The following is an 18827-nucleotide window of genomic DNA, read 5'->3' on the forward strand; positions in this document are numbered from 1 at the left end:
TTTAGTTCAGCTCTCTCTAGCAAGATTGATGGTAATTTTACAAAGGGTAAAAATGGATCAGCACCCTCTTCCTTCCTTATGCAAAGCATAAAACCTCTTTAAAACTGAAGTGCTTTGAGAAATGCAAAATGTTGTAATTGTTGTAAATTGATATGTGCAGAGCAGAGTGATTTAAAAATCATTAGAAGTATGCATTTTTTAAAGTGCTTCAAAAAAGAGATGAAGGCATAATACGGTGTATTAATATAGTTCAAGACATCTCAAATTGGTTTCAAAATTAAACATCAAAAACTGCAACTTGAAAAAATAATTAGGTGAAACCGTTTCATCGCAATCAGAAAACTCTTCGGGTATAGGAAATGGCAAATTACGGCTGTCAGTCATTCTCGTTTGCCAAGGACAAGGGTATTCACTACAGAAAAAGCTCACTGTAGTGAAATTAGCCTTGAAATTTCCTCAGTACGTGATGTAATGTCACGCCTTTTCTGTACTCTGCTCTGGTCCACGTCGGTGCTTCTACTCTGCTTCCTATTTTAGACAAATCTCTAGAACTTTTTAATTACACTTTAACCATTGTTCATTGTTTTGTTCTGAAGAAGTGATGGACTTGCTTAATTTCACCTAACTGTCCTCTTTCTTTAATTTGTGAGGAGCCTTGGCTATTACAGCTCTGCTAATTAAAAGGATGATTGAAGTTTCCCCTCCTGTACATTGTCTGACGTTGGAGAAAGACTCTTCTTACTACTGTGTTTCACTGAACAGGAAAAAAAAAAATTGGTGTGTGACTAGTTTGATTTGTATCTCCTGTAGAGTTGCAAGAGTTTGCAAAAAGAGATCTGGTGAGCAAGATTCCTATTAAAAACTTAGTAGTTGAAGATTGGAACACTTAATATGTGTTGCTGGAGAGTTTAAAACACGAGAAATTTAAAGCAGTGAAGAAGCACTCCAATAAAAATTAATTCTCCTGCATGTTGAAATCAGTCCAGAGGGAACCCAGAAATACCTGATGTAGTCATGTATTGATTTAAGGAATAGGGTAAGTCAAGGGTATGAGATACACAGTGAGGAAACTTGGGATGTTTTTCAACTGTTTGCTGCTTATTTTGCAGATATGCCAGATGTAATGGCTCTTTCTTTCCCTTTTTGTTCCTGCAAATTAAGATTCATAATCTATTGCTGTCTGCACCTCATTCAGCAATTATTGGAAATATCCCTCATTCGGATGTAAACATAAATTCCTTATGTCAGCTTTTGTAAATCCTGCTCTAATCCACAAAAGGGTATTACTTGTTTCACTGGGCAGAATGCGCAGCCCCAGTCTCAGATCACAGTATCACATTATAACTTAGGTTGGAAAGGACCTCGAGGATCATCGAGTCCAACCTATCAACACAGACCCCATGACTAGACCATGGCACCAAGTGCCACATCCAATCTCCTCTTGAACGCCTCCAGGGACGGTGACTCCACCACCTCCCTGGGCAGCACATTCCAATGACGAATGACTCGCTCGGTGAAGAACTTCCTCCTCACCTCGAGTCTAAACCTCCCCTGGTGCAGCTTGAGACTGTGTCCCCTTGTTCTGGTGTTGGTTGCCTGGGAGAAGAGACCAACCCCTTCATGGCTACAACCAACCCCTTCCTGGCTACAATCACCTTTCAGGTAGTTGTAGAGGGCAATGAGGTCACCCCTGAGCCTCCTCTTCTCCAGGCTAAACAATCTCAGCTCACTCAGCCTCTCCTCATAGGGCTTGTGTTCAAGGCCTCTCACCAGCCTTGTTGCCCTTCTCTGGACACGTTCAAGTGTTTCGATGTCCTTCTTAAACTGAGGGGCCCAGAACTGGACACAGTACTCAAGGTGTGGCCTAACCAAAGCAGAGTACAGGGGCACTATGACCTCCCTGCTGCTGCTGGCCACACTATTCCTAATGCAGGCCAGGATGCCATTGGCCCTCTTGGCCACCTGAGCATACTGCTGGCTTCTATCACAGCACCTCTTCCCTTTTCTAGGAGCCAAACAGTCAAACTGCTTTGGTGACAGCAATATGGTCAGGATTATCCTACCTTTAAGTAGCTGCAGGGGCCTTCTTCTCTATATTCAAGGCATTGTGTCTCTGTGGGGACTCCATTCTGTCTGGGAACTCTCCACCTCATGCACACTACGGAATTAGAGAGCCTAACATAAAGCTGTTATGTCCTCAGTTGGGTGATTATGTAGTAGTAAAACTTGTCAAAGAAGTGGGATTTCTGTAGCAATTCAGGTGTCAAATTGGTTCTGGCACCTCCAAATTACATAAGCTGAGCAAAGGGTTTAAGGGTCTAAAATTTGAATTTAGATATTTAAAATTGTAGTTAAATATCTGTGTCCATTTTTGCATCTCAACCTTTTTTGCCTACATGGTAGTCAATCTACTAGACGGTAGTTAAGAACTATAGTAAAACATCTGACAGGTGACTGGAAAGGACTTTGTGAATACTCTATGTCCGTCCAAGAAAAATCTGAACCTGAAAGGCATAAGCAACAAGAACTTTTTATAAAAGAGGTTTCCGAAGTACAGAAGTCATGAGAATGTTCTGCTGGTGTTGTGGATGCTGCAGTGGAGGAGGGGAAACAGCCCAGATAGACAACAGGAGAGTAGCAATATAACTTGCTGTGCCAGGTCCAGTGATGAAACTTTGAGGAATGATTCTTGCGTTAGGAAGAAGCTTCCCTTCCTCAGAGCTGGAACAGCGCGAATGGGAATTGTGAGAGCAAGAGTACAAAATAAACACTGGAGCAACTGGAGACTTGGTCATTCAGCAAATTTGAAATCTCCTATTGTGCAGAATTTGTTGCATCAGTTGCTGAAAAGCAGATTTTGATAGTTGTTTTGTTGGTTTTGTTTGTTTGTAGTTCTCCAAAAATACCATCATTTCACTACATTTATACAGCAGAGTTAAGAAGTTTAACTTTTCCCTGAAAATGGGAAATTGCTTTTGGTAAAAGTTTAAATCATGGCAAATTTCTTTTCTCCTACATGCTGGACTTTTTAAGCTTACTGCCTGTGTAGATCATTGCAAGGATAATATAGGTAGCCATCTAAGGAATTCCTGGTCTCTGCTGTCTAAAGACTTCTACTTAAATATTTAGCCTTAAGTAATAGTTTTTAAATAAAACTAAATTTTTAGTAATTATGCAAGAATATTTCAATGGTAATAGAGTGAAAATTGTGTGTGTGCAGTGTGCATGTCACCCTTCAATTTAGGAAGCCCTGCAATTTATAAACAGGTTATTAAAACAATGTCTATCACCTTGTGATCTGAAATCATTTTCTGATGGAGTGCAGGCAGCTGATTGTTCACATGGCACATTTGTATTTTCACCTCCCACTCCGGTCACCCCTTACAAAAACACCTTGTAGAGGGTGGTCAGCCTGGCAGTGCCTCTGTCAGCTCTGCAGAAAGAAGCAGCTGGGTGACATTGAGCAGTATGTGACCGGGCAGCATGTCATGGGGACAGCAGAACTGCCTCAGCAAAGCAGAATTTGCATGGGCAAGGAGGGGCCGGAGAGAAGTGATGGGTTAGTGGGAAAATGTAGGCATTGTAGAAGGAAGGAAGTAAGCTTAACACAGGGAACTCATTCCCTTCTTAAAATGTACAAAGCACTATTGCAAGTCATGACAGGGACATTAAGAAAGGAGTGTGACAGCAGGGCTCACTTCAAGCCCCAGGGCTTGTGCCCAAGGTGCTGCTTCTTCCTCGTGCAGGAAAAATGCAAGTCATGAACTGCAGCTTTGCTTTAGCAGCAGCACGTCAGAACAGCAGCTGCCAGATGCGTGTTGCTATTTCTGTTTGTGCTGCTGACACAGAGGAAGGTATGGTTTATTTACCGAGGGCTGCTTCATCTCTTGCTGTACTCATCTTCACAAATGCAGTAATGGACATGGCAATGTTTGCTCCTTGTCCCTGTAAGCAGTCTTCGTAGTTGTCACAGAGCACTCTGGGTTTGGCTAATTGAGGCTGCATTCCTTTTGTGAAAGCTGTTGTGCCTGGCTGAGTTTGAGTTTGTCCCTGAAACTGCCTATTTGTGCTAAAAAGAGAGGAAGCAAGGCCAGCCTCTTCAGCTGATTTTGCTTTTGATTCTGAAACTGAGATGTCACTTAGAAGGTAGTAATGACCTTTTTATCTCATATTGGTCTTCAGTGTGATACAGATTGGGTTTTGGGAACAGAGTTCCTAAGGCTTATTTTAGCTGATCCACTGTTTTTGTTTATCCATGTAGTCTGGCCCTTCCCCCCAAAAGAAAAAAAAAAGGTAAAAATAGAAGTACATCCTTTTAAAAGCATCTAGTCCTGGCATGTTGATGTATATTCTGCAAGTAACTATCCCCTTTCCTTCTCTATGTCTGAATTGGGCAGCAATGGCAGCTATGCCATTTTGAGGCTGCCACACAGATGAACATTTTCAGTGCTCTGAGCCCTTCAGAGAAATGAAAAGTGAAATATATCTTCATTACTGAAGTCATCAGATACATCTCACATACAAAGCAGGGTGAACTGGGTGAGGTAAGCTCTTTCTGGAGCAATGTTTGTGAGTGGACCTGTGCTCAAAGGTCATACTGTAAGCCAGTGGATTAAAGATGCTTCCTAATCTTTGCAAATAGTGCTTAAATAAATCATTACTGAATGATACTAATCAAATTTACTCATTAAATAATTGTGGAAAACTTCTGTGCCTTGAGCAGAGCCCTAGTCAGTGTTAAGAGTAGTATTTGTGTGTATCAGAAAAGATGCAGTGCTTATATAAAGGCATACCCCCATCCGGTCAGACAATCTGGTGGACCTTTGCAATCTCAAAAATCTGTGTTTTCTTTTGATGCTGTGTTAGTTCAGGCTGTACCTGTGAGATAGCTTTATTAAATATACCTACTGAGCCATGTCTTTGCCTCTTTCCTTTTTTCCTACAAAGCCATTTGGTTACTCTCCATGTGTCTCATCATTATCATGGGCCTCATGCCTTTTCCAATTCTCATGGTCTGTCACTTACTCAACAGGTTTCCCATTTTTCCTGCACAACTGGCTTTTCAGCCCAAGGAGCTGTGGATTGCATTTTCCCCTCTGTGAGTGAACACAAAGGCAGAGCCTTCACAGCTTTCATCTCACTTATTAATGCTCACAGTAGATTGTTCTGGACTGCTTTCTTACTAGGCTCCTGATCAAATAAAATATCGAAAAAGGTCAGCGTTGCACGACATTTACTTCTGTGGTTCTTGGTGTATTGCGAAGGATTTCAGAGCTTGTTAGTCAGAGCATGAATCTCCAGTGGCAACTGTAATCTTACTGCTTTACAATGTGTACAACTTGAAATCAAACAGTGAAGACAAATTACAAAACAGCACTGACTTTGACACAGAACTCTACAGTTACTTGGGAATTTAAAAAGTGTCCCGGTCAGAATACTGTGTGGTTCTCCTCAGCCTTGTGTCAGCCTAATCTCCCTTCTGCTCATTTAGTTTAAACATTTCCTACAAAGGCCTGGTCTGACCTGCCCACTGGCATCATCTCTAAGAAAGAGACAGGTTCTGCAACTGAAGTCCCTCGTGTGGCAAGCTCAGCATAATTGTACTTTGCTTTACACCAGTGCTATGGCTGGGTAAACAGAGATAGACCCAATGGCAAATGAGTCATCCTTTCAGTTGTATCAATTTTCAGAGCTTTGGCTGCCTGGAATGAAAGATCTGTTCGGATGTTTACCATTACCAGTCCAGATTCATCAGGCTGTATTGATTAAATTTTTGCACTGTAAAAATACCATTTTGAACCAGAGCGAAATCGATAAAGGGTGAGGGGTTTTATATATATATACAAATTGGATTTGGATCAGGAAAAAAATACTCTTCATCAGATGAAAAATAAAGCTGGAGGAAAACTGTGATAAAAAAATCTAAGAAAGGGAAAAAGTTTCTGTCATTTCCCCCACCTCTGCTGTCTTTGCCCTTTAGACCTTTCTTTCTGCCTACTGATTACTTTTTTACTCAAATAGATTTTCAAGCAAATTGAGGCCCCCAGTTTGGAAAAGATGCTTTCAAATAGGTGCAGCAATATCAGAAGCTATACTGCATGGGTGTTTTAGAAACACAATTGTATTCATGTATTTGGAGATACTCAATAGTGTTAATGGCAGCCTTCCTACCAGAAGTCAGAAGAGCTATTTATAGAGTACTTAATGCATCAGAAATAAGTTCAATGAGATGATGGTAAGGTTATTTCCAGAAAGCAATTAAAACTGTTGCTAGATTGATGATGAAACATTCTGAGTAACAAACAGTGAGGATATGGCGTTTTACTTCCAGCGGGTTTATTTTATGTGTTGTGGCCTGTGGTAGTAAGATAAGAAAGGCAGTTAGGTATCTGTGAGGCAACATCAGGAAGGTTTGCTGCATAACGCTTACAGTGGAAAGGTTTAAAATTAAACAGTTCTGGGAGAATAAAGAAGTTTCAGAGAAGTTTTCCCTTTGTTAGAAAGAGTTTATCATTTGTGCAGTAATTAATTGCGTCTGAATTGCCCCAGATAATAGGACTGTGTGAAGTTTAGGTTGCCCCACATTGTTCTGAAGACAAGGACTGTTCAATAGTACTTCTCTGCAACTCCGTCGCTCTGAGGATGACCTGATCTCCAGACACACCTCTTTGCCTTCCCATAGAATATCTCCTGAGATGATGCAGTCTGTAATGTGAAGTAGAGCACCAGGACTGAACCTTTTTTCAGTCAGAGGCATTTCAGATGTTTTATTTTTCAGTTGTCAGTGAAACCACCCAAAATCTTACCTATTGGAGTCGCTTATTCATTTCGCAGGAAAACTGACAGATCTGCTGAAGAGAAAATACAAAATAGGGTATGAGACACGTAATCACAAGGGAAATGGGGTACTTAATACAAGTCCAAGTAATAGAAGACATTAAAAAGACAATAATTATATTTAAGGAGTTTAAGGAATGTCCACATCCATATAACACATGGAAACCTATACGTAGTTATCTTAGGAGCCTCTCTAACCTTCAGAGCCAGAATGGAGTCAACTATGATTACCTAGTCCTGTTATAGGTTCTCTGTTGCTGGGAGCTTTTAAGAGATGCCAGATGTGATTTCAAGCCAAACAAGGAAGAACAGGTGATTGTCTAAGTTCTTTGCACCTCTTGTTTTCTATAAATCTACATTAAAATAGGCAGAGTGGGCTATGCACACAGATACGTGTCAGAAATGTGTCTTATTTGAGTATTCTGACAATAGAGCAGTAAAGGCTGGTTTGGGTTTGTTGGTTGGGCTTTTTTTGCCAGAGTTGTCAATCATTCAGTGGTGGTATATCACTGTGACTTATTTTTGATTGCACCAAATTTCACATAAAGTTCTATAACGTTTTCTCATCCAAATATTGTTTGGTGGTGCAAAGGACAGGGAGATGTAGCAGTCAGTGTTGGGGAATGCACCTTTGCTGCCTGTTCCATGCAGGAATCTTATCTCTGCTGACAGCTAAAGACTTCAAAACTAATGTTTTAAAGTCACTTCCAAGTCCCTTTAATTTCCAGGCAGGTCTTGAAGGAGCAGGTGCCACTGATTACTGGCATAGCCCATCTGTGTTACCTCTGTAGATAAACTACCCCTAGTTTGATGGTTTGTTGGCATAACTTTGGTGGGCTAAGCGTGCAAAACTCTGCACACCTAATTGACATACTGCAATGTTGGGAAAGCCAAGATGAGATGCAGATTGCCGTTAACATCCAGATTGCCAAAGTCTGTTTAAATTAGGAAAATAACATAAGCTGCACCACAAAAATAGCATCTCTTCTAGTACAGATGCATAAAACTTGGTATCTACATTTAACCTCAATAGTTCACGCTCTCAGGTAACCTTCCCTTGTGTGGAGAGCTTTCCATTAGGTTGTTGGTTTGGTTATTTTTTTTTGGGGGTGGGGTGGGTGTCTAAATCCTAAAACTTCAAAATTTTGAACGTTTTTGTGGCATAAAAAATTATATTAATAAAGTTAGTTGCTGAAAATGAAAGCCAGAACAGAGTTGTCTCCAGGACACAGCAGGAAGGTAATTTTAAAAGCTCAGAAACATTGTTGAAACCACCATGCAAGCTTATTAAATGCAATGTATATTTAAATTGAAAAAAAACTTCCTCTATTAGGCCTAGATAGGTGATTTTTTTTGCTGCCTCCAGCAGTTAAGCTTATTGGGTGAAAGTCAGGACAGATTAATTTCTAATCTTTATGGAAAACCACTTATTAAAAAATGGAGAGCAAAATTATGATGATGTTACTTAAGGGTTAGACTGGCTGTAGAGCAACCCAATGTGAAGAAAAGTGAAATGAAAGTGTTTTCATTGAGATTTGGCCACTTTTGTTTACACATAGTTTTGGATTCATAGCATGATTTGCTGAGAGTTATTTCTGAAACATGTTGAATTAACATTAAAATCTTCCCTTATCATCACAAATTATAAAATATTTAGCTTTAATTTCCCTTTTCATATCACATAAGTAGAAACTTATTATAAAACACATTTGAAAGAGCTCATTGTTGACTTAGATAATTAAAATGAAGAGTGTGGAGTGAATTTTTAATGCTTTTTAGATTAGCTCAGGAATGATCAACATACTTGTCTCCTTTTCAAGAATATGTACAAATAATGCTTCACAGCTCACATTTGCCTTCTTCCAAGAAAATTAATGAGCCTTCAGAATTTAGGACATGTCAGTAAAAATTCTAGGCTGAGTTGAATATTTTTTAAGTCTCTTACTCATTAATTGGTTTAAGTCTAAGGACTCTGATAGAGGCTGTGTTTCACGAAAGTCTTTAAGAAACTGCAGAGGTCAGCTGAGGCCAGCACCCAGTCATTTGCCAGCACATTCCTTGCAGTGACTCTGCACAGCTGAGCTTGTTTTTAAATAAGGAAATTAACTTTCCAGCCTGACACTCAGAGAAGCTTGTTTTGATTGCAAAGCACACAGGTACAAATCCTGAAACAGGGCCATGAATTACTGTGAGTTAGGGAGACTGTTGGTTTTGCAGAAGCCATGAAAATTCACACTTAGTGAGGATGTGGTCTGTTAGCCACAGACCAGCCTTCAACCCACCACACTCCACAAGATCTGTCTTGAGCTCAGGCAGGTGAGCTGGGCAGGCATGTATCCCACTACACAATGATAAAGAGGAGTGGGAAAGAAGAGATGGCTTTCATGTAAGCCCACAGGGCTAAACACCAACACAGCTGGGGGGCCTAACAAATTGTATGTGTCACACTGGACATTGTGAGAATGATTGACAGCTAATGTAACAGCATAACTAGAGGCTAGTGATGTAATATCCCGCAGTCAACTAATCCCAACTGTACCTGTTGTCAGCTGCCTCCTTCTTACCTTAAATAAGTCACCTCTGCCTTGCTTGTGTCCTTTGCAGTCAGATGATGTCACAGCTTGTGGCTCCTCAGCAGGACAGTCCCCATTCAGGCTGTGATATGCTTCTCCTCCCTTGCCCTGTCTGCATTGCTTCTTTGATCCCTTGGTGGGCTGATTTATCTCAGCAAGCTGTCAGGTATTAACCCAGGAAAATAAAATGAATAATTATCTGCCAGTTTGATGACCTGAATCAGCTCATGACAATTTCAGATGCTAAACTCCAAGCAGGAACCACCGTTCCAGGAGATGGATGGAAAGGTGAGTGAGCAGAATAGCTATTTCAGTTGGAGGAGACATAACTGCTGCACCTACCCACAGCTCAGAGACCTTGTCCTGCTCTGTTGGCCCTGCATGGAGCACCCTCTGTGTTTTGGGGTGCTTCCAAGTCTTGTAGGACCAATTGCTAAGGAAGGAGGAAGATGCTCCATGATGTCTGACTTTTTACCCTATCAGCATTGACTAAAGCTTTTTACCTATTGCAAGTTACTGTATTGTTTCTGTTGCACTTGGGCACTGTCCACTCACTGGTGTATCTCGTTTTGTCTAGTCTGCTGTGGAAATCCAGTCTCTTGATACAAACAACAAATGATATCCCACCTCCTTGCTCTGCTTATACTTCTGTACTTGTTTACAGGAGGAGCCAGGAAACTGTTTTGCATTTGAAAACAGGGCAACCTGAATTGATAATGCTGAGCTTTTTTTTCCCTTTTCCCCCCCAAATCTTAGTTGTTTGAGTTAGCTGTGAATTAAAGCTGCAGGTCCTACCACAGCCTTAGTAGGATGACTTTAGGCTTGGTGTCCCTGGCTTTGCATGAGGAGTCTGGGCAGAATCTTGGATTTGTACGCAGAAGAATCCATTATCACAGTGAACAACATTTCTGAAGCCTCATATTAAATTGCTAAAACAAATGTAAGTCTAAAGATTGGCCTTGGCCTCAGTGACTGTAAAGGATGAGTGAACTGAGCAGCAGGAAAGCTAGAGTAACCGCTCCAAACTTAGCAACCAGGTTTCATTACATCTGGTGCTTTCAGAACTGGTTGTGATTTGCATCAAAGAAGATTTAGTCTGAGTATCTGGGGGAGGACATGCATCACTAGAAGGAAAGGCAAGAGCTAGGTGAGAGCGTTCTGACATTCCTTTGCTGGGACAAGTTTGACACGCACTTTTCTTGTAACATTTTTTTACTAAGTAACTGATGTCTGGTTACTGTGCCACGACTTGCTGGCAGAAACAAGGTGTGAAAACTGCGTGACTGGGCACAAGAGAACTAACCTAGTATTTCCAGTCACACAGAGTTAGTTTGAAGTCTAGAGCTTCTGCCACTGTCTTGTCTTTCCAAGATGGTGTGGTTGGGAGAGAGGAAGCTGCTGTGTTCCAACAGGTGAAAAAGAAAGGAAAATGTTGTTTGTCTGTATATAATCATATGTGGGAAAATAGAATTTTAAAAAGGAGCCTTGTGAGTGAAGATTGACTGTCCTGGGATAGTTTTTAACGAAACAGGAAATCTTGTATCTCTACATCATTAATCTGATTGAATTTAGTATCTTCCATAGTGCGTAAATATTCCATTCCTTGTGTGAAATGTGGGGAAAACAATGGAAAACTTTCCAACATTTTAAGATCCATTTAATTAGGAAGGTTGTAAAACAGACATATGTATAAGATCTCTGTCCCTGTAGTAGGAATGTGCTTACATTGTCTCTGGCTCCATACTGCAGTTTCTTTGGTTTGTTTGGAAGATGAGTTTCTGATGATCAGAATCCTGAGATGTGAGGCAGGCATGCAGGCCATGTGTGGAAATGTGGTCAGGGTTTCCCATAGTTGGTTCACTGCTTCATTTACAGATAGAGAAGTGGTGAGACCTGTTGACACAAACAATAAATCTCTTTATTTCCCCTCTTCAGCCATTCCAACATTCATTGCCACGTCTGTATACAGATGGCTACAATATTCCCTGAAGTTTTGGCATCAGTTGGGCTAAGCCAGTCCCACAGCTGCAAAAAAACTGTGTAGTAGACACTCAGTCCAGAAGGCTTTTAAACATAGCTAGTCTACTTAACCCAGCATAGAGTATACTACAGAATATGTCTTAAAACTCTCTTAAGAATCTTTGCCACTTACAGTAAAATACCAAAAGTAATAATTATAATGAACTAGAGGGAGATCAGGAGAGATCAAAGGTATCCCTCTAGCATCTTAAATCCTTGAAGTAATAGGTAATTTGTTAGATTTAATTCTCAGGAGTTAGCCCATGCCCCAAGCTATAAGGGTAGGTTAAAATAATACCAGTGGTTCTCTACCAGTCTGACCTATGGGTCATTCTTTTGTGAGCCCAGATGGGATGGACTGGTTTACTTCTGATCATAGGAGCAAGTATTTGGGCAATTTCAGTACTAATGAAATAAAAGGGCAAATCGCTGCTGCAGTCCTCTGAGCATTCTCCCACGTTTCCAAGGAGCAAGTAACCAAACAAAAAAAGCCAAGCCAAATTATGCAGCAAGGGGGAGAAAGTGCTTCCCTGTACCTGCAGACAGACACTTCAAGCATTAGATTAATGCATGATCAGCAAGCAGCAATAAAATCTTTCTAAAGGATAATGCCCCAGGCTGGACACAGGTTTTCCTTGGACTATAGCGGAGCAGCCTTTTTTCTTGTCTTAAATACTCTTTCACAGGAATATCATCAGATAAATATGTTTATCTTGTAATCCAGTATCACATAAATCTCTCTCTGGAACAGTAAAATTAATTATTTTTTTTTTTTTTATGCAGCTGATTTTCACATCCTTAGAACAGTATGTCACAGCTGCTGTTACTGAACCTTGTCTTGGGCTGTTTGCCATGCCTTCTGCTTCAGACAGTGATTCTGAGTTTGACCATACTCTGCTGGTTTTGTCACTTACCCATTCTTTTGATTGCACTCTATGCCATCACCCTGTCTATTAACAAAAGTAAAGGCTAGATTCATAAGCTGCGACAGAGCCCAGCACATCAGCCATGGCACTGTGCAGCTCTGTGTCTGTGCTGCTTGCTTCTTTGTGTTTAAAATGAGTGGAATTGAAGTTCAAGTTAAACTTTAAAAACTTTGCTTGGTATATCCAGTGACAGCATTTGTCACTACAAATGCTTTTAAGAATGTTTATATACAATAATTCCCAGACACAAATTATTATAGTTTAAAATCTGTCAAGGGAAAAATCTTGCTACAAGTAAATATGTAACCCTGATATTTGAAATCAGCACAGACATATTTGGCTTACACTTGTAGTGCTATCAGCTGCTTTCTGAGAGGAAGAAGGAGGAAACATTTCTGTGGCAGGTTAATTGCAGAATCACAAGCAAATTCTATCTCTTGACACTAATTATTCTAAATAAATCCAAACTACATAGAACCTTTGTATAAGGAAGCCATTCTTTTCACAGAACAACTTTAGTCTAAGTGGAAGTAGAATTGCAATTGGCATATTGTGATGTATTACAACAATTCAGGACTTTCATTCCACTTCATGATAAGTGGTGTTCTGCAATGCCCAGGTAGAGAAATTGTTCTGCATGCAACAAAAGAAGTGCTCCCTTCTTCCCAGAACAGCTTTTCTGGTTTCTTAGCAGTTGACTCCTGAAAATGAAGAAGGGAAAAAAATTTTAATCTTTAAAATCCATTTTAGAACCAAGCAGATGTGTGTGGCCTGTAAGTCATACAACATTGTATACTGCCATCAGGGTGGGCTGCTTGCTCTTCTTTTTTCTCTTTGTTACCTTTCTGGTGGCTTTTCTTACTGTAAATGATGGCAAACTTGTCATCACTACAAAAGTCTGTATGTCTCAGACTTTTGCCTGTGTGTATTTAATGCTATTTTATCCTTTATAGTTCATCTCACTTGCACTATTTGATTTTATAAAAGATTTCAGAACTGAGCTGGTGGGACCTGGGAAAAGCCATGGCATGCTGTTGTTGAGGGCCTTACCTGAAATCAGTCGAATATTAGAGACTTTGTGTCAGTATGTGTCTGTTTAGATCCATTTGCCATTGCAAAATCATCATTTTTGCAGTCCCCTCCCCATACAGATAAATGATCTTGCAAGTGACTGCTAAAGAAGGAGGCAGCCAGATTGTGTAAGGTGATGAAATGCCATGTTTGATCCAATTGATGAGTGATATTAGTGTAGAAGTGATTAAATTTAGCATTGGTACAACGTCTGTTTGCAGTAGGAAATTGCCGTTTCACATGATGTGTTTTTGTAATCCTCTACAGAGCTCTGTACGCTGGACTGTGGCAGCCACGGTGTCTGTTCAAGAGGGATATGCCAGTGTGAAGAGGGTTGGGTGGGACCAACCTGTGAAGAACGTACCTGCCACTCTCACTGTGCTGAACACGGCCAGTGCAAGGATGGGAAGTGTGAGTGCAGCCCTGGATGGGAAGGGGACCACTGCACCATTGGTAAGGGACTTTTGTACCTGGAGAAAGAAAACAGCATAAAATCTTAACCAGTTACACAAAGGTCTGCTGTAGCCATCGGACTGGTTCAAGTCACTTTGGACAAACAGACTCAGAACCAGGCTGGGTATAAAAAGGTGCCTCTCCACTGATGATCACACGCAGAATCACACAGAAGTTAGGGGCAGAAGAGACCTCAAAAGATCATCTAGTCCAATGCCCCTGCCAGAGCAAGATCACTTATACCGGAACACAAGAACATATCCAGGCAGATACTGATTATCTTCAGAGAGGGAGACTCCACAACCCCACCCCAGGCAGCCTGCTCCTGATGCACCCTACTTGTCCCACAGAATAGCAACTCAGTGCAGCTGTTTAGAGGAAACAATACTGATAAATATTTTGTTTTCTGAAAAACCACACACAGGAAAGAAAGATGCTTTCAGTCCTAACACATGCTTGTGTTGTATTAATATGAAAACTTCAAGTCAGGAGGGAAAAAAACTATTTAAGAAATAGAAGGTGTAATGGGATGAAGCTATTATTCAGCTTAAGTAATTCTTGCATTAAATCTCTTATCTTCATCTCTGGGGATTTACATGTTTTACTTACTACTAGAGGTGGTTTTTCTATAGCTGGCTTCTAACAGCATACCTAATAAGGTAAAGCTTTCAGATCTTTTTAGAAGTCGTTAGCATACAAACATAATAATTCTATTGTTAATGAAATACAATCAATTTTTGCAAAGTCTAATAGTGTTTCTCCCTAAAATGCCCCAAAGCACAATTATTCATAAACATTTTAATTGTTTATAATAGCAGGGTATCTGGTTTCCAGAGGTAAACTGTTTAAGCTCTCGTGCTTGCTTCTTGACAAAAAAATAGAATGAGTGATCTTTATCTTGATCCTTTTTAAGATAATTCATTCACTGTCTCTAGAATTTACTAAATCAGATTTGCTAAATCAAGAATTAGGTTTGTGTAGGAGAAACAACCTCCTTTTATTAAGATTTGTGTAGGCTGAATCCAGAAAAGGACCAAAGTATTTAAAAGGATAATTAGAGCTGCTGTTCCCATTGTAGGCACAGCCAAGCATGGCCCAAGCTGTCCTCTGCATGCTTGTCACCAAATGGAGATCACACACACAACGTGTTGTGATCACAGGAACAGATCTGGCTGCAGTAGGAGGGAGACACTGTATAGCTAAGCACAGGGTGACAAGCCATAAGCAAACGGTGTCTGTATTTTTGTTTGGGTACAGGAGTTCAATCCATCTCAGTTTTGTTCTTTTCTTTTTTAAGCTCGCTACTTAGATGCTGTTCGAGGTAAGTTTTTCATATCAGCATTGCAAAAGAATAATGAAAAGACACAAAAGTTTTGGGAATGGAGTGTTTTGTGTTACCTGTTTCGTCTGAGGTTCTGCACTGCAGAAATAGATCAGCAATTTGTTCACAGAGATATAGATATATTTAGATACACACACAGAGAAACACAGAGATTTACAGAAGAAAATGCAGTTTTTAAGAACTAATGTGCTCAACTCACTTGCAAGGTTGTAGCAATGTAAGCATGATTTTTGTGCCCAACTGATGTGCTATGTTAGGCAAATAGGGTTTTTTGCTCTCATTTACCATTCCAAAGTAATGGCAGACCTGAAAATTTGCTTAAAAACTTTGTGTTGATCCTGTCTTCCATGAGAACAAAACATGTCTTTTTTTTTTCCCCCTTTTTGATCATTTGTGCTTGAAATTGTTCTCTTTTGATAGAGAAGTACACCTTTTTTTTTAAAAGCTGTCTATGTTAGATGTGATACAGCTCTCTTGAAATCATTGGGTGTGAGAGTTAAATTTGATGCTGGTTTGTGCCTGGTGCTGTTTGTTTGATTTCTGTGCCTTGCCGCAGGTTTTGCTTATTCATGTCAGCACAAGTACCTTCCTTGGGTTTGACAGCAGTCCCTCAGCCCTAGTCGTTCCATGCAGAGCAGGGAGGCACACTGCCCCTTCCACAAACACTGCTAGCTGAAATATCAAACTGACCGATATTCCAGAAAGACCTGGGTGGTTAGTTTCTATTTACTATTTTATTTCTTCAGAATTAGATAATAATAAAATCATGCAGGCATTCATTTGATTACATTTATAATCTTAGAGGATAACCACACAGAGCAGCAAAATATAATCATATGTGAGAAATTAATTAACTCAGCAGGACAGCAAACTGAAGTGGAAAAATATCCCCATCACCTAGAGGAGCTCTCGCATCCTGCCCCAACTACCCAAAAGAGGTAAATAATTGGCTTTTAGAGTATATCTGGTTGTTGCCAACCTCAGGCTAATTTAGAGCAGCATTTTCCAGAATTTCAGTGTGATGAAATGATGCCACCCACCTCCAGCTCTTCTGAGCAGGAGGGTCAGATTCCCCAGTCCCTTTTCTGTAGATGTGCTTGATAGACTGTGCTGAAGCTAAGGACGAGGGAGATGATGTGTCTGGCGTAAATTGCCACGAAATGTGCTGCATGCCGGGCTGTAGGTCACAACCTGGCAGACCAGTCATACAGCTTGTCTTACTCTCTGGTCAGCTTCCTCAAGGTCCTTTGGGAGCACCTCGTGGTGCTGCCAAACATATGCAGATTGAAGCCTCTGCTTTCTTCTTCTAAAAACAAATAACAAAATCCTCTAATGACACACAAGTGTTGATGTTTCCTGTCAAGTACAGAAGGACTGTCAGCTCCTCTATGCTGGCAAAAAGAAAGGAGCCCTTTTAAAAGGGATCCCACTTATTCTGTTAAACTTGTTGCTGAGCATTATCCATTGTCCTTTGGCTCCATGTGTGATATGGTGAGGATTTGACAAATGTCTGAGCTGGCACTGAACTATGCAAGCAGATGGACATGAGTATACACATCCAAGAGACAATTCCTCTCACTCTTATAGGCAAGAGGTCTAGCTGAGAATGCCCAAATTACTATTGATACAGAGTTTACAAGCATAGAATCCAGATGATGCTACAGTCATTCCAATTTTGATCTAGAACCAGAGCCACTAAAGGGCAAGTGTTTGTCATTCTTGAATCGGCTGTGATGTGAAGGAAGTGAAACTGTACACTGGGAGGAAAATGCTCCCTCATTTGCCTGCTGTAGAAAGAGCTGCATTGCAACATAAATCAAATCGCCTTTTTCTCAGTCAGCTGAGGATTTATGGACAGAACAAAAAGGTCATCTCCACTCCCTGCAATGTGTTGTATGATTATGTCCACAAATGCCAATCTGTCATTTCAACAATATTTGCCATGCGTGTCTTTGATAAAAATGTTGATTCTGTAGATACCCTCATTTGTGATCTACAACTCATTTTTCTCTAAGTAGAGAAAGAGACATGGCTGACTGTTAAATATCTTCTACGTTTGCTCACATTTTTTCCTGCACACAAACTGTTACACACTAAAAAATCTGCATTCCTCTCTGAGAAGTGACTTCTGGGTGGGTGGATGAAGGGATCAGGATGGGAATTCTTCTGTATTTGACCAAAAATATAAATGGTTTACAAAGGAGCTGTGATCATTTGAAGGCAGCAACTACATGAAAGTATGTTAGAGAATGTAACTGTAAAAGAACAAAAGAAAGCTCCTCAATAAGGCTTTTTTTGGGGTTTTTTTACATTTTCTTTTCTAGATGGCTGCCCAGGTCTCTGTTATGGAAATGGGAGGTGCACTCTCGATCAAAATGGATGGCACTGTGTTTGTCAAGTGGGCTGGAGTGGCTCAGGATGCAACGTTGTCATGGAAATGGTGTGTGGAGATAACCTGGACAATGATGGAGGTATGAAACATAGTTCATATCTCTTTGTTTGTTTGTCACATCCCTGATTGTCATTTGAATTTATACTTTTGGTCTGTGTTTTCCTTTTTTATCACAGAATGTCAATGTTTCTCTGTTTGCTCAAGGCAGTTGTTCCCCTAACTTCATCTGAATCGGTGCAGTGAGAAAACACACTGTTGTGTTTGATGTTATTCAAGGCAGAAATTATGGATGTGCTGTACCCATCATCCCAGTACTTGATTTATTTTATTTAAAAAAAAAATAAAAATCAGACAAGCAAAAATAAGAAAGGGGAAAAAAAAGTGTAATGAGTAATTTCTTCCATGTCCTTTCCACTCTATCTCAAAAGTCTGGCATCCATTTCAGAAAAGACAGCCAGTGAATACCAAAATGAGAAAAGCCTCTGTTCCTGTCAAAATGCATCCAGAGTTTAGTCTTATGTTATTAATAGATGAATACATTTGCAAGCATAAAGCATACATTTAGAGATGCTTTTTTTAACATTAATCTCTTTCTTAATGTTTCCACTGAGACACAGCCCAGTCCTTGCAGTTATCTGAACCTTTAAGTGAGTGATTGTTGAATAAGCTGGTACAGAATGTGTGCAGAAGTAATTTTTGGAAGTGCCATAAACAGAACCCTGTGCTGAAATCATCATTAGCTCTTTTCCACCAGTTGAACCAGAGGATTTGGCACTAATTGCTCCCTACCTCAGAACTCTGTAATCTTGACTCACTCTAAGGCTGCCTAAGTTTTAGGTTTGCTGGGAAAAAACATAGATCTCTCACTAGTTAGCCTCTGCCTCATTTCCAGGAGTTCATTCTGATACATAAACTAGTGAATTATGTTCAGAAAAAAACATTCAAACTCTTATGTCACAGTGGGAGAAAAAATACAGCATTCCCCACTCATCATCCTTAGAGATAATTATTTTTCCTGTCTATTTTAGGAATATTCATTTACTGGTCAGTCAGGAAGGACTATTGCTTTCCTTTCCTTCCTACCATCCTTTACAGTGTGCTTGCCCTCATACTTGGAGCTGTGCAGCTTTCTCATTCAGACTGTGAATGCTTCTCCCCCAAGCAGAGTTTTGTATTTTTTTTCCTTAGATTGTAAACTGAGATGTATTGAAATA

At 40.2% G+C, this 18827-nt stretch overlaps 1 protein-coding gene across 5 annotated transcripts in view; it reads left to right on the plus strand.

The window, feature by feature from the left end:
* TENM1 (teneurin transmembrane protein 1) overlaps positions 1 to 18827 on the plus strand; it is an 876004-nt gene that overhangs the window by 757200 nt on the left and 99977 nt on the right. For 4 of the 5 annotated variants that reach the window (XM_068152080.1, XM_068152079.1, XM_068152081.1 and 1 more), the window contains 3 exons: positions 13694 to 13879; positions 15177 to 15200; positions 17546 to 17692. In XM_068152080.1, coding sequence (XP_068008181.1) covers positions 13694 to 13879; positions 15177 to 15200; positions 17546 to 17692 — 357 coding nt within the window. The remainder of the gene's footprint in view (positions 1 to 13693; positions 13880 to 15176; positions 15201 to 17545; positions 17693 to 18827) is intronic. The other variant, XM_068152082.1, reaches the window with a different exon arrangement.

The sequence above is a fragment of the Melanerpes formicivorus genome, unplaced genomic scaffold (assembly GCF_026170545.1).
Source record: "Melanerpes formicivorus ecotype bairdi unplaced genomic scaffold, bMelFor1.0.p_v2 SCAF_22, whole genome shotgun sequence".
Lineage (NCBI taxonomy): Eukaryota > Metazoa > Chordata > Aves > Piciformes > Picidae > Melanerpes > Melanerpes formicivorus.